The 26838-nt window shown below is 44.7% G+C and overlaps 1 protein-coding gene across 1 annotated transcript in view; it reads right to left on the bottom strand.

The window, feature by feature from the left end:
• Positions 1-26838, bottom strand: part of LOC137438074 (sodium channel protein type 1 subunit alpha-like) — a 259043-nt gene that overhangs the window by 201953 nt on the left and 30252 nt on the right. Inside the window, 1 exon segment of the mRNA XM_078766607.1 lies at positions 9384-9727. Within this exon segment, the coding sequence (XP_078622733.1) occupies positions 9384-9647 (264 nt within the window). The 5' untranslated portion in view covers positions 9648-9727.

Below are 26838 nucleotides of genomic sequence, written 5' to 3'. Positions count from 1 at the left end.
TCAATGTGGTATATAGATTACAGTAGATCTGAGAATATAAATTATCTATATTCGAGTAGATCTACATGCGGACACACTTACTGACATGCAGAACAATTACAATAGCCTCCTCACTTCAGCAATTGCCAAGGATAAAATTGTTGAATTTCAAAAGGATTGAAGCAGCTGGCTTTACCCGATTAATGGTCAAAAGCAGCCTGAATGAATGTGCTGAAGTCAATGAATGTGCATCATTGATTATGTGTTGGATCATCGCAAGTGAGTTATTTGTTCAAAGTTTCATGTTGTGGGGTCAGATGGTAGATATTTGGAGGGCAATTTCTGTGCTGGAAGTTTATTTGTCTTGCTGATGAGGTCTTATAGTCTGGAGGCACTTCCAGGAAATGTGACAGTAGGGGTACACTCATGTTACAAGCTGGCAACAATGTTTTTCTGAAAGCCCAGACCTCTAGGAACCCAAAAAGTCTTGTTGCCAGCTTGGGAAATGGTTTGGACCAGATTTGTGGCCATTTTTCAAAATGGCCGCCTACATTTTTGGTGTTTTCTAATATTTGAGCTCTAGAACTTATATCTGGCTGTCTTAAAGGTCTCTAGGGTTATGACCTTATAACATATAGTCATACAACAATCCTCACCCAAATTGGGGTGCATGGCATATCTATAAGTGGTTTTATTGAAGCAAAAAGGCAAAAATATGCCTGAAAAACGCCTTCATTTTGATTTTTCCAAATCACTAAATTGCATACTGTGAAGTTGTTCTTTGGTCAATTTCTTTCAAAATAGTTTTAAAATTTGCCCAGATCCCTCCTCTTCGTTAGCAAATCTTCAGGAATATACCCAAGTTCTCAGAAAATATGTTTTATGCATGATCAGCTACCCCTACCCCCTAAATCACAAAACGTGCCAATTTTCTATATTTCCAGATTCCAACCAATATCATTGTTGTATGACTTTTTCTCATCATGATAGGTCCAAATTAACTTACTCTATGTGATTAGGTGTTAATAAAAATTGAATTTCACACTTTAGTGAAAATCCAAGATGGCTGCCAAATGGCCATAGAATATTTGGTGGCGCGAGACCATAAGACTGCAATTTCATTCAGAGGCACTTCTAAAATGTTCCATTTATACTAAATATATGAGGCACTACTATTCTATAGGTCACATGTATGTGAAAGAGTCTTGATGAGTTGAAGATGTATTATTTTAGAGGGGGACTTTATGTAAAATTTATGTTTTATAACATTTGAATTTCAGGAAAGTAGTGTGGATTTGGAAGTGCCTTGTTTGCGGAGTATATTAGTTCCAACATAGCTGACAAACAAGGCACTTACATAAATGAAGACATAGAAGATTGTAAAATATAAGCTATATTATTTAATGTAAAACAAAAATAAACATACATAACTTGTATACATAATGCAAACATTATTATGTTACACTGATCCAAACAATACAAACGTCAATGCAATGCTTGCACCTTTAAACTAAACAAATATTTGGCACTGAATTAACAAAGTCATACCCAACAAGCTAATCTGGCTATTCATACATAAGTGACAGAATGTGGGATACAGTCATATCATAGACTAGTAATACATTGGTGGAACAGAGCTGAAGCAAGACTAGTTACATTACGTCAAATACAGCCAGCATAGTAACAATATGACATTATGGAATATACTCAAGTTTCCATGCATGTCGTCTAATCACTATCAGAGTCATTGAGGGGGTTCCTGCATAAGTCTGCACATTTGCATGCCAATGTGCACCGCAATCCATTTTTCCTACAGTTGCACCTGCCAGTTAGACATGGACGGGCCTTTGAGGTACATGCACACGTCGCAATTTTGACACATTCTGCTGTGAGCCCTTCCTTGGTCATGAGACGGGGCATCAGCTGGTTGTCCTCAAGGTACCAGCCGGATGTTGTTGGATTGGGGATTCCTGGATTTGGCACATTGGCATTTCGCCACACAAGGGCTTGATGATGTGCCCTTAAAATGTGCTGGTGCAATGCATCCTCTGTTGGTGGCATGTTCTCTGGCTTTTTACCAACTTTTCTGAATTGGGAACATCTCAGCGCCTGGATTTCCTTTGCGTCTCCTTTCGGGTTGTAAAGACGGCAGACAAACTCCTCAGCCTTTGCACAAATCTCTTCACTTGGAACATGTGCAACCCCTAGCTGGGAGAGTAGGTGAGGAACTTCACAAAATATTTTCCATGCTGCCTTCTTTGATATGCCTGCGAGTTGACTGGTGCTGTCACATCCTGTAATGGCATGGAAAGCTAGAAGACTGTCCCTGACATCATCAGTGCAATCAATTTTGTGGCCAGCAATGTAGCGCCTGTATTTAGAGGTCCCTGATTTCATCCATACCTCTTCTGGCATTTGGGGCTGGAAGGCCATCAAAAGCAATAATACATCGGTATCACTACTGGTGATGACGATCCTCTCATATCCTCTAGCCTTTGCTTCCAGAGCATGAAGAATCATACGCGTGTCTGCCTCCTCTTGTGATGAACAGAGATGCTCCATGTTCCTGCCTGTGGAAGAGGCAGCCATGCCATTGTTTCCACCACTAACCACCAATTCCTGTGTGGCTTCATGTTCATGTTCAAGTAGTTCTTCCTTGAGAAGCTTTGTAAGAGCCACTTTGTTGTCATTGACATCCATGAAAGATTTCCATTGCTGTGGTAGCTTGAGATCTCTGTTGCTTATTTCACATCTAATGCCACGACCCTTTCCAACCCGCCTCTTTCTTGTTGCATCTTTGATTGAGTGCTTTTCATAGCAGTCAAAGACCACATCCACACGGTTACAGGGCTCCTTGAAGTTGTTTGACACTGCAGCTACGACCCTCTTGGCATAGTCTCCAAATGTCTTTGTGTCCTTTGGCTTTCCCAATGCCTGAACTAAGGCCATTCCATCAACAATTGTGCATGTTGGTGTGTTAGATGCTGGGGCATTTGCCTGAGACACACCATCTTTCTCTAGAAGAGGTAGCAACTGTGACTTGTTTGTTTGTCTGAGGGTCCCATCAGTATTGGCTAGAGCTAAAGGTACATGGCAAAGTTCTTGTGTGAGAAGTGAATCTATGTCAATATCTCTGCCTGCCTCCATGACAACAATCAGTCGTTGAAACAGATCGCGATCTGCTTTGACAATAGCAGTACCCTTTTTCTTCTTGTCCTTGGACACCTCAACAGCAAACATGGATGCAAATGTCTTCAACTTTTGTTTTGGGATGCTTGTGTGTAGGCTGGTCTTTTTCTCAATGAAACGCTCAGTCACAAAGGTACGGGCCACTTGATGTCCAACCTTCTCCGCACATAGCAGGTCCTTTTTAATTGCGGCATTTGCAATATCCCCAGTAGTGAGACATACAAGTTCCTCAGACTCTTTGTTGAAGACCTCAAATCTCTGAAACATCGACATCAGGCTTTGGACATCAGATTCATCCCTCAGCATCCTTGCTTTTCCAGATTCCTTGTGCACAGACTGGTCATCATTATTATCTTCTGTTACTCCGAGCATGTCCCTAGTTTCATCGGCAATCCTAGCTCTATCGATGTAGGTCAGTCCCCACCGATTTAGGGCAGTTTCAGAGCGTGTGATACCAATGACTCCTCCAGCGATTTTGCCCATCTTGTTGACATGCTCCAGTCCTTGATCATCAGGTACTTGGTTGAACTTTTGTGTGCTTTCCTTCACTCCGAAGTCCCCTTCATTGAAACCTGCCAACACCTCAGGCGCAGTGTGCCCCAGCTGATTCATATCTGCCAGGAACACACTGCCCCATCGCAGGTAGTTTGGCCGGTCGAAGGCTCCGAACCAGTGGAGCATCTCGCGAAAAGTGGTCACAATTCCCACTTGGCATCTCTGATGGCACGGGTGAACCTCAGGAGGATGCTCACAAGATGCATGTATTGCCGCCAATATACAAATGTGGCATTTGCCTCGTGTTCCCTGTCCATGTCTTCTATTAGGGCACTGACCTGGTAGGCCTTGGGCACCAGACGCCTCAGAGCACTGTAGATGGCCTCATCGTCTGCCTGCTGGAAAGCTCTCGAAAGGTCCTCTGATACCTGATTGATTTCTGCATCAATCTGTACTTCATTTTCATTCAGCCAATGTAGGATCTTCTGCCACAGAATTCGCCATAATGCCTCAAACACAAGCTTGTGGGCACGGATTGTGCGGTTCCATTGTTTCCCGTTGAGGATGTTCTGTGCAGTGTTCTCGCCATACACACCACTTTCTACCAGAATGTCCTTCAAGCCGGAATCTGCCATGTACTGTCCAATAACCTTGGTGAAATTCATTTGAATATGGAAACCACCAAGCATCACCACTAGGTTTTTGCATTTGTCTGGTTTGGCCCACTGCAACATCTTGGCTTTACAGTACAGTTGCTCATCAAAGGTAAGTACTGTATACGTTTGCCCTAGTGCAGCAGTCATCCTTTGGCAGTTTTGAATCACTGTCCAGATGGTGTCAAACTCATGTGCAGGCTCATTGATTATCGGCATAGGCCCTACTGTAGTCTTTGCTGGATTCACATCAGACACACGCTGGTTAAATGCTGTCCAGCCTGGAACATGCTGGTCCTCGGTGTGAGACTGACGTGCAAGGAGCCATGACACATCTATGGCCATAGCCTCAGAGATAACCTGGGCATCCGATTCCATATACCAATCAGCTTTCACAGCTACTGGAAATGTTGCTTCGGGTTTCTGGGTGCCCATGCCTGAAGGTTGAATCTCATTGAAATGCTCTGGCACAGTTACAGATCTGCTACTGCTTGACTTGACATCAGGTGCAATGGTCTTTTCGCCAGGTATGCTTCTTCGAAAGGCAGCAGACTGTGAGGCATGAAAGGAGCCTTGACCGTCAAGGGTCTCCTCTATGATGTCAATGTTATCATTAGCATATCTGATGTATCCTTGGTAGGTAGCTTGTGCAAAATTCAGGGGTATTATTGTGTTGTTTTGCTCAACATATCTGGCCAAGACAGAGTTTGCAAGGGCAGTGTCAGCTCTTCTTACAGTTTCATAACTAACACCATGTCCTGCAGCATGCATTAGTTGCACCAAGTCCTTGGACCTTGTTGCTTGGTGAACAGTGAGAGCTAGCCCTAGTTGCTTTGGTGTCTGCTTTCTGCCACCAGATGCCAAACATACTATGTCCTGTGCTATGCTCAAAATCCTTTTGCTTTCTCCATCATCATCACCTTCGGAGGTCCCTTCAGAATCTTCAAATATGCTGTCACAATCACACAGCAGGCGTAGGAAAATGTAAAGGCTTTCAGGAACCACCTTCTGTGCACTTTCAGTATTGATGTCTCCAATATCTGAGTGTCCTGGCATTGTCTTGATGTCATTTCTCATTTTGACTGCCACTCTGTAAAGCCAACTCAAGAGTTCCTTGTCCTTTGTTTCGGCTGAGAAAGATGGAATGTGCTGGGAGGTTTCATCAGAATCTTGTATCTCACTTTGTTCTAGCTCATCTGCCATCTCTGCTAAGTTCTGAACAACAATACCTGTTTGAATTAGTGGGAAGACTAGAAGTGAATCCTGTTGATTCATGGACTGTACAAAATTTGTACTGAAACTGTACTGAAAGCTATTTACAGCACGTGCAACAAGCAATATGTTATAGTACATTGTTAACACAACAATTATGTTAAAATGATGATTCGGGCAGGACCTGAGGAAGGATACAAAGGAAAGCATCATTATTGCAATATATTATGTCTCAAAAATGTGTTGGTATCAAATGGTAGACTGCATTACCTTAACTTAACATCATAATGTGAAATATTATATTTTATTGGCCATTTGGCAGCCATCTTGGATTTTCACTAAAGTGTGAAATTCAATTTTTATTAACACCTAATCACATAGAGTAAGTTAATTTGGACCTATCATGATGAGAAAAAGTCATACAACAATGATATTGGTTGGAATCTGGAAATATTGAAAATTGGCACGTTTTGTGATTTAGGGGGTAGGGGTAGCTGATCATGCATAAAACATATTTTCTGAGAACTTGGGTATATTCCTGAAGATTTGCTAATGAAGAGGAGGGATCTGGGCAAATTTTAAAACTATTTTGAAAGAAATTGACCAAAGAACAACTTCACAGTATGCAATTTAGTGATTTGGAAAAATCTAAATGAAGGTGTTTTTCAGGCATATTTTTGCCTTTTTGCTTCAATAAAACCACTTATAGATATGCCATGCACCCCAATTTGGGTGAGGATTGTTGTATGACTATATGTTATAAGGTCATAACCCTAGAGACCTTTAAGACAGCCAGATATAAGTTCTAGAGCTCAAATATTAGAAAACACCAAAAATGTAGGCGGCCATTTTGAAAAATGGCCACAAATCTGGTCCAAACCATTTCCCAAGCTGGCAACAAGACTTTTTGGGTTCCTAGAGGTCTGGGCTTTCAGAAAAACATTGTTGCCAGCTTGTAACATGAGTGTACCCCTACCACCTTTTCTAGGCCACTTTTGGGGATATGCCTCCAGAGCATTATGGCCAAAATACATGCCCAAGATATGTTTTGATACTTGTACAAGCTTGTTCACTTACCCTTATATGGGAAGCTCTTCTTGGTAATATATGGTGACAGCTCTCCAATGTTATGTACATTTCCTCTGCTCTCTACAGGCACCTAGATTGGTTCTTGCTCAAGGTCATCTCACTGGATACCATTCAAAAGCTTCCCATGTGGAGAAGATGCTGGTAATATATGGGTGCTGACAAAGCAGGTCTATGTTCATCTCTCAAGGATCAACCTCTTGATTATCAAATTTTGCAGGCACCAACGGTGCTCGGAACCCATTCACCCCATCACCTCTGCACCCTGCCTAAAAAAGGCAAATTGCTAAAATGCAGATCTTTATCACAGTCTGTGAAGTTAACCTCACCAAAAGCAAATCGACAGCCTACCAGTATGTAGTATCGATTTTTCTCCCATTCATGTAATACTGAATGTGTACAAGCTCCTCTGTGTACACTGCAGAGTGGAGATGAAACAACACAACAGTATTGCACAGACAAATTGATTTCCGATCAATTGCTGCCAGTTGTATCAATTCAGATGTCATTGCTGATCTCTGAATGCCATTGCTTTATCCACATGCCATTCACCTTCTCGATCTACAGCACAAACCTCATTCTTTCCATAGACTTAATTCTACTTCATATCTGCCCTCCTTTACAATGAATTTGCCCATCCCATTTAATCTCTCAGCAAGGAATGTAGCTGGGTCACCGACCCACAATGGAATAATCTTTTCGAGATACCGTGGGATGTTCAACTCCATGGGCTCAGCCAGCACCCAACTATACATCTTCATCCAAAGTTCATAATCTCAGATCTACTGTAAATATCATAACGGCAGTTTACTTATTTCCATTTTTTAAACAGTGATCTGAGGATTCAGAATAATGTAAGAGCTTATACATAAATCACATGCAGCGCAAAGACATTAGTAGACAAGTTTAGCATGTGTTTTTAAGAGCCAAACATGGACAATACATAATTGCCTCCGTATAAGTTACTGGGAAATTTACTGATGTTGCATTTGTTACATCACACTCATAGTGCAGTACTGTATTGCAGATAAGGAAGTAAAGTGAAAAAAAATTCCAAAACTAAATGGTACTCGGTAGAGAGCAATACCTCCTCCAGGCTGAACAGTTTACGTTTTGTATCCCACCGATAGGCTGGATCTGGATTCGGACCTTAACCAACATCTAATCAATTCATCCTTGTCACACACTCAACCTGTCCAGTAAGTTTCATCCAAATCCGTCAATAACGTTTTGAGATATTGTGCTATACTGTATATCGTTTTGGCCCTATCTCTCAACGGTGAAGAATCACTTTTTTTTTTAAACTAAATGGTACTCGGTAGAGCAATACCTCCTCCAATCTGAACACTTTACGGTTTGTATCCCAGCGATACGCCAGATCTGCTGACCTGAAGCAAAATCTAATTGGCTTGTTCTTGTCATCTACCAAACTCATCCACAAAGGTTTGTCATAATCCATCCACAACTTTTTGATATATCGTGCTATATATCGTTTTTGGCCTCATTTCTCAATGAAGAATCACTTATAAAAAAAAAAAAATGCTTGTATCCACATCAGGATCTTAGAGCCTGGTATTGGCTTAGCGGTTAGGGTGCTGGCTTGGGATCCTAGGATCCTGGGTTCGAATCCCGGTCGATCGCTGAATTAACGCCAGGGTGGTTGACTCCGCCTGTCATCCTTCCGAGGTCGGCAAATTGAGTACCAGCTCACTGGTAATTCCCTGTGTGTTGCAAGAGGTGGCTAACAGGGCTGGCGGCAGGAAGGGCATCCGGCCATAAAACATTGCTTCAAAAAGGGGACGACGGTGCCCAAAAAGGCCAACCCCTGCTCTGCGGGGAAAAATGGCCTCTAAAGGTGGTTCACATCAGGATCTTCACCAAAAATCGAATAAATTTGGCCTTGACAGACACCCAACCTGTCCACCAAGTTTTGTCCGAATCCATCCATTACCTTTTGCGATATCGTGCTATATATCGTTTTTGTCCTATCAATGGTGAAAAATCACTTCAAAAATTCCAGGATCCAGATCTTCACCAAAATCGAATCATTTTGTCTTTATCCCACACCCAACATGTCCACCTAATTTCGTTTGAATCCGTCCGCAACTTTTTGAGATATCCTGGTCACAGACAAACAGGGGTGAAAACATAACCTTCACCCACCTAGCTCGTAATAATCAGACCGAGGAATTCTCAGTTTTTGAAATTTACCTTGTTTCATTTTAAACTGTGGATCACAGTTGTACTTTTAAAAACCACTGTGATATAAATCTCCAATGATCTCATCAGAGTTGATATAAATCAGATGAGAATCTTATCAAATACAATTATATATATATATATATATATATATATGTGTGTGTGTGTGTGTGTGTGTGTATGTATGTATATATATATATGTGTGTGTGTGTGTGTGTGTGTGTGTGTGTGTGTGTGTGTGTATGTATGTATATATATATATATGTGTGTGTGTGTGTGTGTGTGTGTGTGTGTGTGTGTGTGTGTGTGTGTGTGTATGTATGTATATATATATATATATATATATATATATATATACATATATATATATACATATATATATATACATATATATATATATATAGTAAGAGTATAGCTCGCCATAACAGGATGTAAGTGTAGGATGAATAGGTGAAGAATATGAAGGATTTGGGCCAAAGAGTATGCCTTATACTTAATTTGCTTGTAATTGCTCTCAGAATTTTAATAAAAACATTTGATGCCTTCAGTCATTTAGTTGTCTCCACTGGCCTTGCGTGTGCTGTAATAAGGGTCCAGGTCTTCTATGGGTGTTGCGATGAACTCAGAAGGGACATCACCGTAGATCAGAGGCAGAGGTTTTCCAACCTCTAAGTCAGCATTGGGCTTTGGGCCATGTTCGTCATCGTCCTTATGGCTGTCTTTGGATTTCTTTGCCTTTGCCTTTGCCTTTACCTCAGCTGCCCGTTTCTCGAGTTCAGCCAGGGACTCCTTGGTAAAAAGGCGAAAACTGTCAGGCCCAGGTGGGGCAGCCATGTTTGCTGGAAGTGTGACAGGTTTCACTGTTGTTCACGCTTCCCTCGGTGACAAACCTTGATTTCTGCATGAAATCCACCCTGCAACAGCACAGCATAAAAGGAACAAATGTTAACTCCTATCAAGATTACATTTTTTAACAATATTAAAACACCAAGGTATCCACTGAACCTTCAAAACGATATATAATTTGAATTTCCATCAACAAGAAACTTTCAACTAAACCTACATAAAATATATAGTTTTAACTTGTACTGTGCTGGTTATTTGTAAGAGTAGCATAGTTAAAGACTCCTTTCTTTCTCCACTTGCTGGTATGGGTTAGATTCCAGTGCCTGCACATTCTTATCGACCAACACTAAGCAAGTGCAGGCGAGTATGCCAAACACCACTCATTATGTGTTGAGGTTTTGCCTTTCTCCTGCAGTGGGCTGAAATAGGCTGGTTTACATTATACTTTGTACTATTTTTCTTGGCAGTCTGAAATCCTCAGCAATTTTTTCACACAAATACATGACAAGGAATGCATTGCATGTGATGCAGTCAGTCTAACATCCCCTTGTAATGATGGCATGCTCCAACATGTGATACGCCATGCCCCATACCAAAATGGCAGTTTCTACGTAGTTCGATGCTTCTTTCTTCACTTGTAGCTGGAGTTGGATGTAAGTCCACCACTACCGAGCTAGTCTTGCAACCCAGAGCCTATCGGCAGTGGGAGAAACTTTATCCAGAGAGGATGTGACAAAGGCCATGCAAACTGGTGTGGAATTATAAAAGGATATATATGTGTGTGTGGAGGGCAGGTGAGTCATTACCGGCATCCCATCTGTATTGCAACAGCTAAATTATATTTCTTTTATAATTAAATGGATTCTCACAGCGTGCAGTCTGAGCAGGAAGATTGAGCAACCACTGGACCTCTGTGAGTTTGATCTTTATCATGTTACGGCTTCGTCACTTCCGTGGTTGTGGTTTTCATCCACTAAGCATTTTTGGTTCCATGTACTATTATTGTTATCGTTTAAGTGAAATGGAGATAACTGTTTGCAAAAGGTAAAAAAATTAGTGTTTTAAAAGAAATCGGAAACCGGATCGAGAGAAAACCGGAAGAAGAAGAGGAGGAAGAAGAGGCGGAGCAAGTGAGGTCGAGAAGAAGCCGAGTTGCTTTGAGGTCTTGAGCAAACGCTGGCGAACGGGGGTCACGAGCGAACTTTGGGTTTCCTGGGAAAGGGATTCCTGTGGCAGAGTGGTTATCGCTGTGACAGATAAACCTGCGTGACAGGTTTTGCGGTTGATTCCGAAGAGAATCGTTGTTGAAGTGCAGGTACGCCTTCAGTACGGGCCCGTCGGCCATTTTGCCTCGCTCCTGATTTCGCATCGCTCCAGGCTTTTCACCTCGCTTCAGCCATTTCACCGCACCCAGTCGTTAAGCTGGTTTGCGTGTGTAGCGTGGATTTCGAGTGGGAATTTGCGGTTCGCCGTTTGGGAGCCATTGAACGTTCATACCCGAAGGTGTGATTTCCCAGTCGCCTCTTGAGGGCACCTTTGCGCATCTTTGGCAGCGTGACTGTCAGCCGAACTGGATTCTGGTTTCGATACGACATCGTTCTTATGATCACCGGAGTGTGGATCGACTTTGGCTTGATGCCGGGACAGAGACTTTGGGAATGTTCTTTCGCTCACTTGGAGCACAGTGAGTTATATTGTACGAAACTGATGGTACCATCATAGGAATGATATATTTGTTGTACAATTGATTAATATTGTTCTTGTACTATTATTCTTGTGTGACCTTAATACAATACTTGTTTGTTGGTAACAATTGGTGTGGTTTCACCATTGGTCTTTGACACACAGAATAACACATCTTTCTGCCGTGACTCCTTTCGGGGCTCGGAGGTACACCGTGACCGGGGTTTGGGGAGGAGCATGTAACAATCACCCTGGCAAATGTGTACAGAGGCAGAATGTAGACACACCCTGGGTTGGTATGCATTAGTCCCCTTTTGCTCTCGTTGCAATCTCGAGTACAATGGAAAGCAGATCCTCATGGCGCCAAGAAGACTACCTATCAGTGACCCCGGATCTCAAGCAAACAAGATCAAAGGGAATTGTGCCTGTTTAACAGGAACACTGCGAGGCTTGGCTCAGAGAACTCCTTCGAATGGACGTCGCGTCGGTTCTGTGTTTGTGCGTATATTTTCATGTATTGTGTGTGTATAGTGTCGGTTTTCTCTCCGCAATAATTGAATAAATCTCGGTTTGAACTCAGTGAGGTTTTCTTAATTCTCAATTGAGAAGTTTCGCTGGAAAGAAGTCTGGAAGTCAGTTTCAACAGTTGGTGGAGATCCCGGGCTTGCAACGCTGGAAAAGATTGGCGTATAGCTCAAAACGCGTCCAGGCGACCTATCAAGGTATGAAGGGTCTGCCTGTGAATTACGATGTTTTGCTATATTCTGCCAACCTTGAAAAGGGTATGCAATTTGAACCTGGAGAACCTGAACCTGGACGCAAGTAGAATCGACATTTGTTCAGTTATTGTGTGTGTATTATAAGTATTGTTGCGGTTTTTACAACCTTCACTTTGTAAAATAATAAGCCTTGTAAATAATTCCCTGTAAATATCCCCATCTTCTAAAGGTCAAAGGTCGCACCCTAGTTAGTCCATATTGCAACACGTAGGTCACCATAGGAACTTCTTCAGTTATTTCATTAGTATGTGTTTCAGGTAAGGCTCTGTTTCCAATAGTTTGACTCTGCGTTGCATTAATCAAATAACCTAGGCCTCTTGTTCAATCCTGTTCATTTTGTGGCTTGCCTCCCTCCAAATTGTGTTCCCTTGCTTGCCAGCAGCGTTCGCTGCCTGCCTCAAATGCCATTAACCATGCGGTCAGAGCGGAGAAAAAGGGGGAGGAGTTATCGGAGTGAGGCGTATCCCTGTTAAGGGCGGGGTCGGTGAGCCCTCGCGACCAACCAGGGCTGAGGCGAGCTTACCGGTGGGTGTGTCCTAAAAGCCCACGGCTTGATACGCGAGCGCGTGATATAAGCGCTCGTGTGGGACTACTTACAGAGAGAGGGAGGGAGCCGGTCTGCAGACAAGAAGTTGAGTGAGAGAGTCGGTGAGTCAGAGACAAGAGCGAGAGAGGGGGAGTGAGACAAGAGTGAGCATCAGAGACACGATTCCTCCCCGATATATGAACCCCTCCCCCCCGCATGTAAGGTCCGCTCGCGCCGACAATACCGCGACAATACCAACCGCGCTGCCTGCCGGGTTTCGCCGCGGGACCGGAGCGTGGACCGGAGTGGAGCGTGGACCGGAGTGGAGCGTGGACCGGAGTGGAGCGTGAACCGGGGCCGGAGCCAACGTTGGCCCATCTGCTTGGACCTTCCTCTCTGCTATTCCCCTTTCGTGTAAGTCTGTTTGTGTTGTCCTGGGCGTGTTAATTAAGACTGGATAAGCTTGCCCTGTGTCCTTTTGCTCTTCCACTGTACATTCTTGCTTTCGTTTCCTCTTCAGTATTGTTAATAAATTCTGTGTTCTTCCTTACTTTGGTTTCTGTTCCTCCATCCGATCGCTTTCGTGATTTCCTCAATTGAGTACCGGCGGCACGATTTCAGAACCGCTCAGAATCAGGTTTAGTCCTTTTGTTAACGGCTCGGGCTTCGGATTGCTAAACCGCTCGGCAGTTTCCATCATATCCGTGGCCCGGGCGGAAGTTATCTCCCTGCTTTGCGGAGGGATTGGCACGCAGGTATTTGGGAATCCATCTTGACCAATCACCCTGGCCAATCTCGACCGCAGAGGAGCGTTATAATTACCAGGGCTGCCATCGGCCAGTTTAAAAGACAAGGGGATTGACCCCCCCTTGGTAAGGGGAGCGCCGACCCCGGATCCGCAACAATTGGTGTCCGGGAGTGGGATTTGGGACCCAAACCAAATTTTGGACACTGTAAAAAAATTTGGTCAAAATTACGAGCGGCCAAAATTTTTATTAAAAACCAAATTAGAATCGTGCCATGGATAATCAAGGCGATCGGATGCCGGTGGGGGGAAATGAGGAGTTAGAGGCAACCCAGGACCCCAGGGAAGAAGTGGGAGTAATGGAAGAGGAGGTCGAAGAAGGTGCGGTAGCGGGGGTTGCAGGCGCACAAAATGGCGGCGCCTCGCACATGGCGGCGAGTGCCGAGCCCACGGGGCCAGGGGACTTCCAGTTGTTTATGATACAAATGAGGGCCTATATGGTAGAATCGGGGAGTAAGATGGATGCAATGAGGGAAGAAGCAAGGAGCAACATCAATAACTTAGAAAGCAAATTTGGGGAATTGAGGAATGATATGGGAAGCCAAATTGGGGGATTGAGGAAGGATATGGGAGAAATGAGGGCCGATAGTGAGGGAATGGAAAATAGAATGGGGGAGCAATTGGGGAATTGAGAAATGACATGGGAAGCCAAAGTGGGGGCCTAGAGGTCAAATTGGTAGGATTAGAGGGCAAAGTAGGGGACCGATTGGAAGACATAAATGGTCAAGCCCAAGAAATTAACGAGGGGCTAGCGAGGGACAAGGCCATGCATGAGACAAAGGAATTGGAGAGGGAGAGAAACCACAGGTCGGACGAGGAGGTCGCATTTGTACGCGACGAGGTAACGCGACTTGAGAAGCACGGGGTGAGCGAAGGTGAGCAAAGCGAAGTCACGTGGACGGGTATCGAAATCGCGACCCGGGGTATGGGGAAGCCGGCGACCGCCGAAGTAGAAAATAAAATTTTAATAGAGCCAGCGGTCGTCGAGAGAAAGGAAAAATAAGTTAAAATCGAAGCAATAGTGGAAATTGGGTGGGAAGAGACGCCAGACCTAGAAGAGCAACAGCGGGAGGAAGGGATGGAAAATGTACAAAGTCTGTGCTCACATCGTGATGCCGTGCTTAACCCCAATGAAAGTTTGCAGGTGTTAGAGCGGGGAGGAAGAAGAAGCGCCAAGGTGAGCCGGGTGATATATGGTGCTTAGAGATTTTGCGGGAAAGTGTTTGGCGCAAAAATAATTTTCGCGCGGTTGGGATCGAGACGGCACCCGGGCGCTCGTAAAAGGTCCGTGGTGCGCGTTATGAATGGCAATGGCACGCATGTACGAATGGCACCGGAGCGAGAGTGTGATACCGAGTGCGAGAGCGAACGCACGTCGGAGTGTATGTGTGATGAATGCGACACAGAGAGTGAGAGCGATACAGAGTGTGGAAGTAGGAGTGATTGTGACACGGAGAGTGAGTTGATTGTGGCGAGTGAGAAAGAATGCACACCTGGAATGGTTGAGGAGCGTGTGCGAGAATGCACACCTGAGTTAGTGGTGGAGCGCGTGATTTGGTGTGCGACAGGGGATTGCACACCCGTGAGTAGGTGTGTGCTGAATGGGTGGATGCAAGAGTGCACCCCCATGAGTGGTACGGAGTACGTACCGGGAGAGAGTGCGCAAGACGGTGCACGAAAGAGGTGTATTATGGAGTGTGCAAACAGCGAGTGGTGTGTAACAGAGAGTGCGGTGGTGGAATTGACGGAGTGTATGAGATGTATGAGTGTAGAACGGAACGCGTGGTGTGAGCATGCGAGGCGAGCATCGACGTTGACCGGGGCAGCGGTTAGGCGGACGTATAGCCGACGCGAGCTCTCGGTGCGTGGTGTTCTTTGTGTGCTGCAGGAGCCGGCCAGGATCGTAGTCGCGTCGCTTCTGCTCGCAGCGCCGTGCACGATTCGGGCCGGGCCCCGCCCTGTACGGTCAGTACCGCGCTTTGCCAGGCAAAGCGGGCGGCCCGGTTCGAGGGGAAGGAGAAGGGGTCGGAGCGGTGCCCCCTTGTGGTGGCGGCGCTCCGACCGGGCAAGGCTGGGCCATCGCGCTTGGGAGTGCAAGGCCCTGCGTAGGGATGGTGCTTGGAGCCTTGGCCCGACAAAACCTCCTCCCCAGAATCGATGCCGGACGGACCCAACCAACAGGAGACTGACCATCCGCACAGATAGCCGGCTTTTCGAAGCCGAGATTTGAAAACGCATTGACGCACCGAGAGGTTCAGAGTAGTGACTGGATAGTGATAGTGATGATGGCAAATGGTATATGATGTAGTGATGGATGGTAGTTTTACCATTCACATTACTCATCTTTTGTGGGACACATGAGCAGTAGTTTTATGGGGTATGGCAATACAAACTAGCCCGGGAGGTTTAGGTTATTGATAGGAGTTAGCAAGATGACCATAGGTAACTGTAGATTTAAGTAGCGACATTGATACCGGTAGAGGGGATGTAGAATAGGTTAGATGGATGTTAACGACGTGGGATGTGCAATAGTATAAGGGAAGACGGGGAGCACTAAGCTAGAGGGAAACCAGGTAGATTAGATGATGCAGTGTGTTTGGAGTGAGAGTGATGAATAAGGAATTGCGAATGGAAGTTCCCAGTTGTGCTGGTGAAATGAGGAATTGGTATGGAAGTTCTTTGTGGTGAGCTTGTTGAAATGAGGCATTGCTCGTGAATGCTGTGTGTGTGTGTGTAGAAAGTGTCCTGAGCAGAGTATTGTGAAAGGTGTGATTGTGCATTGGGTGATTGGCTTGCATGGTGGCAAGGGAGAATGGTTGGCTGGAATAAATGGTCTGGAATGGATGGTGTGGAGTGGGAGTGTGGAATACGTGGAGTGGAGTGTATGGTGCGAAAGAGTGAATGGGGGAAGGATGGACCCCCTTCACGAGTATCCGGGGAGGGTAGTTTAAAGTTAGGTAGAGGGAGTAGGTAAATTGTGGTTGGATATTGACATCTGTGGTGCGAGTAGTAGCAAGTTGTTGCTTTGAGGGGTGCATTAGTGAGATGAAATTGGCTGGGCGTGTGGCCTGTTAGTGAGAAGGATTGGTTGAGCACTCCGCCACTGTTAAGTCTGTCGGCCAGGTGAGGCCGCAGGTAGGCTCTGGGAGCCAGTTAGTGTTCAATGGGGCCCGAGGATCCGGAGGACGGACCCGGGTAGCCCGACGCCAGAGAGGGCGGTAGGGCGTGAGAGAGCCAGGGAGGGCCTTCCCCAGGTAGGTTAGGGTGAGGAGCAGGTAAGCTCGGGAGGCAACTGCAGTGGCGGAGGTGTGCAGGTAAGTAGACCTGCTAGGGGAGCCACACGACCCAGCCCTAAAATTGTGCGAGGGCACAGGGAGTATAATTGGGGGAGTGAGACCCCAAATTGGTGAGCGCCACAGTATGTTCAATGGGAATTGGTTTTTAGAACCACATAGAGTAAAGATGGCCAATGGTTTTGCAGGGAAAGACCCCGGGTAGAGTAAAGTGTGTTAATGTCATTTAGAAGGTAGTTTAGGATTGAAAATTTATTCGCACCATCTGCATCCACTTACCGAGGTGACAGACTCCACACCGATTTTGCAAATGTTTGGTTGGTTGTAAGATGCATCATAACCTAATAGAGACATTGTTCATGGTTCCATCTCTCTCTCCTTAGGAGGGATTGATGAGGAATTGGGATTCGTGGCAAATTTGGTTTGGAGGGATTGATGACGAATTTGGAATTAGGGGAGATATGGAGAAGACAGGACGTCGCGACGGATTTGTAAATGGTGTAGATACGGGGAGGGGCAAGGGGTAGTGTAGGTGACATGGGGGGGTGACATACGGTAGGGACGAGCTTTCTCGGCTCGCTCTCCTGCGCACCTCACTCTGCATTGCCTTGTTATTGTGTGTACCCTTGCGCCCTTACCCATCGCTAACTCTGCTTTGTCTTCCTACCCCACCCATGGGCCGTGGTCTTTGGGTACCGAGGGGAAAGTGTGCAGGCGTCGTAGTTGTGCGCCCGCACCCTCGCTGCCTGGACCGGTACACCACCTATGGACCACACGTTTGTGGCCAAGCCCACTTTATGGACCACACGTTTTTGTGGCCGAGCACCACTTTATAGAGCACACGTCTGTGGCATGGCATATCTGCTGGAAATCTTGCTTGCGGACCACGGTCAAAGTGGCACCTATGCCAAGCAGGTGGACCACCTTAGTTGGCCCCTGCTGGCCTTAATTTTTTAAAAAAGAAGAAAAAAAGAGGCCGCGATTTGTACCCTTTTTAAAATCCAAATAGGCAGCAAGTGAGAAGGCGGCCAGAACCATCGGCCCAGCAGCCATCGGCCCACCTGAGAAGACGCCAGTTCATTTACTTATTGAAATGTAAGACTGTGCACTTGATGGTGCTTTTTGTGCATAGTGGTGCTTTTGTGCTTTGTGGTGCACTGCAATATCAATTGTGCATCTCTGAGCATGTGGGTATGGTGTATCGGTACAGTGCAGTGCATGACCTTTCCTCTTTTTAAACCATCTGCTTTTTGTTTCCCAAAAGACAGGTCCTGGGTTTTAGTGTAAATAATCCAAATAGTAGTACTAGTCTTTGTAAATAATGCTCCCCACCGTAAATGTTTAGTTTGAAAATTAATTCCGAATTCGGTTATTCTGTGGGCGTGAGTCTGCCAGGTAGAATGCAATGCAGCAGGCGGGACATATCTAGTTTTAAACATGTCGCACTCAGGGTGAGGTTAAAAGTAGAGGGTAACCACACCTAAGTGTCACATATAATGGTAAAAGATATCCCTTGTGAAACGGCCCGGGGCGGACCTGGAGAAAGGGAGGGTGCTGTGTTGCGGTTTTTATAACCTTCACTTTGTAAAATAATAAGCCTTGTAAATAATTCCCTGTAAATATCCCCATATTCTAACGGTCAAAGGTCGCACCCTAGTTAGTCCATATTGCAACACGTAGGTCACCATAGGAACTTCTTCAGTTATTTCATTAGTATGTGTTTCAGGTAAGGCTCTGTTTCCAATAGTTTGACTCTGCGTTGCATTAATCAAATAACCGAGGCCCCTTGTTCAATCCTGTTCATTTTGCGGCTTGCCTCCCTCCAAATTGTGTTCCCTTGCTTGCCAGCAGCATTCGCTGCCTGGCTCAAACGCCATTAACCATGCGGTCAGAGCGGAGAAAAAGGAGGAGGAGTTATCGGAGCGAGGCGTAGCCCTGTTAATGGCAGGGTCGTTGAGCCCTCGCGACCAACCAGGGCCGAGGCGAGCTTACCGGTGGGGTGTCCTAAAAGCCCGCGGCTTGATACGCGAGCACGTGATATAAGCGCTCGCGTGGGACTACTTACAGAGAGAGTGAGGGAGCCGGTCTGCAGACAAGAAGTTGAGTGAGAGAGTCGGTGAGTCAGAGATAAGAGCGAGAGAGGGGGAGTGAGACAAGAGTGAGCGTCAGAGACACGATTCCTCCCCGATATATGAACCCCCCCCCCCCCCTCCGCATGTAAGGTCCGCTCGCGCCGACAATACCGCGACAATACCAACCGCGCTGCCTGCCGGGTTTCGCCGCGGGACCGGAGCGTGGACCGGAGTGGAGCGTGAACCGGGGCCGGAGACAACATTGGCCCATCTGCTTGGACCTTCCTCCCTGCTATTCCCCTTTCGTGTAAGTCTGTTTGTGTTGTCCTGGGCGTGTTAATTAAGACTGTATAAGCTTGCCCCGTGTCCTTTTGCTCTTCCACTGTACATCCTTGCTTTCGTTTCCTCTTCAGTATTGTTAATAAATTATGTGTTCTTCTTTACTTTGGTTTCTGTTCCTCCATCCGATCGCTTTCGTGATTTCCTCAATTGAGTACCGGTGGCACGATTTCAGAACCGCTCAGAATCGGGTTTAGTCCTTTTGTTAACGGCTCGTGCTTCGGATTGCTAAACCGCTCGGCAATTTCCATCATATCCGTGGCCCGGGCGGAAATTATCTCCCTGCTTTGCGGAGGGATTGGCACGCAGGTATTTGGGAATCCATCTTGACCAATCACCCTGGCCAATCTCGACCGCAGAGGAGCGTTATAATTACCAGGGCTGGGGGATCGGCCAGTTTAAAAGACAAGGGGATTAACCCCCCCTTGGTAAGGGGAGTGTCGACCCCCGGATCCGCAACAGTATTTAGACATGGGGTCGGTGTGCGATTCCCCAAGGCACTTATGCAGAAAGCTCCGGAGTTAGATATACAGTATATGGAATATATGAATATATATGAATATATGAATAGATATATGAATAGGTATATATGAATTCCAGGTTAGGTGACGTAAAAGAAAACGGAGATCCGCTGGAAATTGTGTGGGGTGGCCGCCCGACGTTATGTTGTATTATAAGGTTGGATAAGGTGTATATTGAGATGGGATGAGGTAAAGTTTTGAAGTTCCAGTTCAGGTGACGTAAAAAAAAACACGGAGATCCACTGGAAATTAATTAATGTGCAATAGGTTGGCCAACCTGAAGTTGTGTTGTATTTTGGATAAGGTATACGTTTTTAGAGGTGACGTTCTGATATTCTGCTGACACCCTCTTGATTCTGGCATTTGTGATAGAGTCGATATCCCAATGAATGCATATTCTGCATAATTGGTGAGGTCCTTTATTCCGAATCAGTTGAAGCGAACGAGGAATGAGCAGAACAAGGAATGGAATACCTATTAGGAATTAGCGATTGTTATTATTAGCGAGTATGCGATTACTTTTACGAATGCGAAACACACAATTTAATCGATTGTAGAGTGTAACAAAAAAACCTTTCACAAAATGTCATTTGCAGACTTGTGTGTGCACCACAAGCATGCTTATGCCATTTTGGTGGATTAACATCGATGTAAGTAAGATTTGGATGTATCTAGTTTAATGGAATGGTTCGCGAGCAAGGAGAAACCAAGATCAAATAAAAAAAATCGTCCATTGTAAAACGTCTACATAACGTTATCTGTTGGTTGTGAAGCGCAACGTCCATTGTAAAACATCTACATAACGTTATCTGTTGGTTGCGAAGCGCAACGTCTATTGTGAACGTCTGCATAACGTTACTTGTTGGTCTATTGTCCAAATTTGGCGCGTTGTAAAAATTTTCGAATATAATCGACCCATTTGGTGTTCATTTAAGGGCTGTTATGATTGATCATGTCATTGAATGCTACGAAAATTAAATCGATTTATTTTTATTGAGTACCAAATCTGTCTACTACATTTTGTCCATCGATAAGTTTTTGAGAAATGCTGAATATTTAAACAAAGACGATTATTTATCTCGAAGTTTGAACACGTGCTGCCTGGGTACCTGGGTGCCTGGGTATAGGGCCCTGGCGCGGCTGTATAAATTACAAACTGTATAAATTAGGTCGCGACGTACAAACCTTTTTTGGGCCCCATACAGGGCGACGAAATAAAATCGAGCATTATAGCCAGCGAAGCCGGTGTTGTGAATAAACGCGTACGTATTATGTTGAAAACCAGATTATGCTGGATCCCTTGGCTTGAGAATTCCGAAGCTGTGACGCACCAAATCGCTCAATGGAGGCCGCCATCTTGCGGATGCGGAAGTATACATAACAAATTGAAAAAGGTTCAACAGGAGTTTGTTTCACCCGTCTTTGTTTGATTCACCATCTTATGCACCTCTAATTTGTAATTAAAATACTTTAAGACCAACCTCGGCTCGCACAGGCCTGGTTATCTTCAACGAAAATCGTCACCAAACACCGGAACCAATGAGATTCGAGCATTTGAAAAAATATTTCTAAAACCAAATCACTCAATGGAGGCCGCCATCGTCCGGATGCGGAAGAATGCATAAAAAAAATTGAGAAAAAGTTCAATATGAGTTTGTTTCACCCGTCTTTGTTTGATTCACAATCTTACGCACCTCTAATTTGTAATTAAAATACTTTAAGACCAACCTCATTATCTTCAACAAAAATCGTCACCAAACACCGGAACCAATGAGATTCGAGCATTTCAAAAAAAAATTCAAAAAAGCTTATTACGCATTTCGGAGGGTGAAAACGGCGTCAAATATTCTAAAATTGACGAAGAATTATTTTTTAGAAATCTCGCGGCCGTAGGGAATAGTTTTTCACAGCCGGAAATTTCCGAAGTTGAGACGGAATTCACCGAATTAATCATGAAGTAAATTTTATCAATTTTAATCTCATCCGGAATGCAAATGGTGTCATTTCTCATTTTAGGTCTGAATTTGCGAAATTTTGTGAGCTGACCAATCAGCGATCAGCTTAGGTCAGCCAATCAGCGCCATCGACACGGTTTGATTAACGACAGTCTCACATTGCCGTTGAAACGGCGCTGATCTTACTGCAAGCTAACTTCTTCTGGTGGGGGAAGCCGCAGTGCCCAGAGAGAACCAGCCTGACAGCGACTGAAGTTAGAAGACTACACACATACTGTGAAAACGTATGTTAAGCCCAGTTAAAATTTCTTAAAATAGGCCCGAAGCTAGCTCATCGTATACTGTATAGTTACTTCCTTAAGCTTCTTGTGACATTTATTGTATGTAGGTATTGGGGAGGACTGTCTGCTCTTCTCTTTTACCAAGTCTTACCAGGTGAGGTACTGTACCTACTACACCTACCTAACCCACTGATGCCATCGTGATGGGTAAAATCGTGGCAAGAGGCTTTGGCCTCGCCGGCTCATTGCGGCTTTGCAGTCGGGTACTAGTAGTCTGATATTTAGACGAATAAATTACTTAATTCAGCTACTGAAGTACAAAATCAAAAAAAACCGGAAGCTAAACTGAACACAGCCGACGAGACAGAGACGAAAGAAAATGGCCGTTTAGTCAAGCGATCACGTCACATCCGGTCCAGCTGTGGTTCCCGCTTCAATTGTAATTTTTGGGGAAAACGATTTAGTTAAAAAAAAAAAAGGATTTTATATACTAGCTCATAACTATGAGTGTGTTATGTGCAGAAATAATTTTGGTTGGTTAAAATTTTATCGTTTACGACGAGAGACGAATAAAATTGGCGGCAACATCTAAAGTGGTGTAGCAGATGGTGTACTGAGGCTGCAATGGTTTCATTGTGGGTGTACTCCTAACCGAAAAATTATCCTAGATTTTGGAAATCACGTCCAGGAAGACTACCTATCAGTGACCCTGGATCTCAAGCAAACAAGATCAAAGGGAATTGTGCCTGTTTAACAGGAACACTGCGAGGCTTGGCTCAGAGAACTCCTTCGAATGGACGTCGCGTCGGTTCTATGTTTGTGCGTATATTTTCATGTATTGTGTGTGTATAGTGTCGGTTTTCTCTCCGCAATAATTGAATAAATCTCGGTTTGAACTCCGTGAGGTTTTCTTAATTCTCAATTGAGAAGTCTCCCTGGAAAGAAGTCTGGTAGTCAGTTTATAACACTGGCATTAATGGAGAACACTATTGCAAAATATTGTTGTGGAAATGACATCTAGGGCATAACATTCGTTAGCATCATTTAGTTATCTCCCATAGTAAATGTCTTAGAATAAGCGTGAGGTGATGCAGTCATTATATTAAACATGCATTGGTTTATGTATGGACAGACGTTGCCCACCTTCCCCAATGTGTCGAAAAACCGTCATACCTTTGAACCCCCATTCAATGTTCCACCCTTTGTAATCTGTCATTACCCATGTGCGCGAAGTGAAAAGCGGGGTTAAGCAATTGGTTTATGTCCGTCATTTCAAACAGAAAACGTTTTTAGGGACATTATAAAGGACATAAACAACAGGCACAAATCACTAATGTAGTGCATTAGATAGGGTATCCGCTGATAAAAATGGCCGTAAACCCCAGAATTCATTTGTTTATACACCTTTAAACCTCTTTAAACCTTTATCTAAATTGAATTATATACTTGAACACTGTAAACACAAATCGCCTTCCTAATACTTTCAAGGACCGCGCTATATATCGATATATAGCATGAGAGGGCATGGTGAGTGAGGGTGAAGAAGAGGCCTCCGAAATGGCGATGTCAATGCTAATTGACTCTGCATTCTATGGTGATCAATAAAGCCAACATATGCTAAACTTCAATTCAACGTCATCTTATTACAGTGTGTAAAGGTGATGTATAAGACTGCTTCAGTAGCACTAAACTTCCACATTTTAAAATGTTCTTTAACATCATTATATTATTAAAATTGAAGTATGTACTTAAACATTGCATGGGGTATCGTGTTCTATGAACTCTCTAGTTTGTGTTCTTTATGGCATCTTGATAGGCCTTGAAGCACCCGTTTAGATGGGAAACAGCATTCCAGTTCTGTCCAAGGAAAGGAGGAGGACCGTCCTGGTGACAAGTACAAGGGAGCGGTCCTCTCACCCATCAAATGAACCCTCAGGCCAATAATGAGTGAGAGGGCAGGGGCGAGGCACAACACGGATGGAGGTGGAGGCCAGACATTAAATAAGCTCACATAGCAGGGAGGGGGGAGGGAGGGTTGGAGGGGGGAAGGATGCAGGTAACCAGCCTTGGAAATGCTTCATCGAGTCTGAAAAGCAAAGCTGCAGCACTGTGCCACACCTCCTCCCCGACGGCCACGCTTCTCCTCTCTATGTAGCACTGGGCTGCACATAGAGATCACAATCTACATAAAGGGCGTGACGGGCTTCTTTGACTATCTGCATCAGTTCCTGCTGTGTCCCGCCAGTTACAGCTGGGGTACTTTTGTATCGTCAGCCTCTTATTTGTTGCTTATCTCACGTGGAATGACGAAGGCCTTAGGATTACATAATTCACATGTTCCTGTTCGTTCATTTGGTTTCGTGGGTGCAGAATTCAGTAGTGGGTTAAGGGGTTTGTATCCCAATTGATTGTTATTGTTTCTTGGTATTCCTGTCCTCCGTGTACCAGTTATAATTAAATCAACTTGGTCTCAGAGTGAATTTAGGTGGTGGTGGTCACTGCTACAATTTGGCACATCCGCTAATGCACTAATTAGATAATGGCAACCAGCACCCATAGCAAGTGTGCCGGGTGCTCACCAGCTCCGCCCAGCCATTAATTAGGAATCAGGTGAATAGTACAGACCAGTGTAACACATCAGCTGGCTCGGTGGTCCGACCAACACGGTATTGTGGCAATAGACACATGATCCAGCTCAGGGCCATCAAATCAGCCGGCCATTGCAGCCATGTTGACACGGCCCACCGGGATTCGTACCAGGACACTGGAACTATGCAATGGCTGTAACAATATTTATCATCAAACAGGCGTTACGCCTATGCCCCCTGTCGGTGAAGTGATGCGAGTTGACAAAGTGGAAGACGCAAGGCGGCCATCTTGGATTTTGACGTGGCGACCCAATTTTCAAGACTAGACGTTAGTAGTTCATTTATTTTTCAAGATATTTCGTTCACAAGGTTCAGACATATATATGGTGGCGGCCATCTTGGATTTTGACGTGGCGACCCAATTTTCAATAGCTTTCTTCCTTATGCCTAGATACACCCACACACCAGATTAGAAGTTGGTACTTCGCTTATTTTTCAAGATATTCAGCTCACAAGGTTCAGACAGACATGGCGGCGGCCATCTTGGATTTTGACGTGGGTTGCACCCACACACCAAATTTGAATGCGGTCCTTCGCTTACACACGCACGTACGTACGCATGCACGGACGGACGGACGGACACACGGACGGAGGGCAAAACCATCGTCCCCCTTTCTCTCCGCGGTGCGACGGGGGACAATAAAATGACAAGACATACATCCGGCTTATAAGCAACACACATTGTGCCCTCTTCCACCCTGGTATTGACAAAAACACACACATATCCAACCATCCTGCTTTACATCTCCTGACTATGCAGTTTAATAAACTTGTATAATGGATGTGCATGAGGCAGGCCCAGATTAAGAGTTTGTGGGACCCCAGGCCATTTTCAGTGTTTTGAGGGAGAGAGGGAGCAGGGGAGAGGGAGCAGGGGAGAGGGAGAGGGAGAGAGAGAGAGAGAGAGGCCATGAGTAGGCATGAGAAAAGTCCAGATTTCTAAACGAAAAATGCTTGCTTTTATTTGGGAACACCACCATGCAGCGAATCAATGAGTAGTTTCCAACCATGGGCAGATGTCAAAAGGAAATATTGTAAAGTACTTGAATTAATCCAAAAAAAATGAAAGCATTGACACAGCTTTCTGCAGCTCATGAACCAACAAGATTTCCTGAACGTGCTGAACAAGGAACAAAATGTGCAAGTGGATTTATATTTGTTATCCTTCGTTTAACTCCTGAATATGTGTTCGACAGTGTTATTTTGAACACAGCATGGGGTAATGTTTTGTATGAACTCTCTAGTTATGTATTTAATTATCTGTCGATCCAATGATATATTTGTTTATTCAAATTCAGTTATGTAGAGATTGGTGAAGGCTTCATCCAGAAGCCTTAGGTGCGGGGCCCCTTCAAGCGCAGGGCCCTAGGCCTAACTGGCCGATGCCTCAATCCAGCCCATTGTACACCAGCAAATAACCCCTCCCCCCATCCCCCATCTTAATCACAATGAAGCATCATATATCATTCATAACAGGAGTGATGCAATTTAATCACATGAAATATAATGGGGGGGGGGGGTGGGCGGGGCAGGTCTGACTGCAGCAAGGGGGGGGGGGCGACTTATCTTACGATCCTCCATTGCTGGTGATAATAAAAATTCTACAGTAATAACATTTGAGAAAATTGTTCAACTGATTTGAGATGGAGAATGGTACAAAATTCACCTGTAATTTGGTTTATACATGGCAAGTAATCTAATATATGCATATTAATAATTTGATGTAATTGGTATTTTATACTGTTGGTAAATATCCATAACCACATGTTTCCTGCTTTAAAGCATGGGCTGAATATAAAGATGGCAGCAAATGAGATAAAAGAGTGAAACAGCAGATCAATTCTGTTGAAATTTATAGACAGTCCACTGCACAGTACAGTATATTGATAGTTTGCTCTCATAGACTAGACGGATTTATGGAAAAAGGCCATGCATAAGCTTCTAGGTGCATTTTTGGGTAAAAGTTGGGAACCTCACTTTTTAACATAAGTAGGGTATGCTGAATTCGATTAATCCGGTTCCCAAGCCGAATTGTGAGTTTTGAATTTTGAGAATTTTGAGGGTTCCTCTGTTGATTCAGCACGACATATGTTGTTCTCCAAGACTGGTAAACCAGAAGCAATGTCACCGACAAGTGATGCTCTTCATTTCCATTTGATGCGAGTACACTATCAAGCCATGGTATGGAGAAATGCTCGTTGTGCCATACCTGCCCTTACTGCACCTGTGGAAATGGGATGGAAACGTAGCGATTCAGGACTGGAGCCTATTCTGATG

The sequence above is a fragment of the Myxine glutinosa genome, chromosome 12 (genome assembly GCF_964187855.1).
Source record: "Myxine glutinosa chromosome 12, kmMyxGlut1.1, whole genome shotgun sequence".
In the NCBI taxonomy this organism is placed as follows: Eukaryota; Metazoa; Chordata; class Myxini; order Myxiniformes; family Myxinidae; genus Myxine; species Myxine glutinosa.
This window is presented reverse-complemented; position numbering and strand designations above follow the sequence as displayed.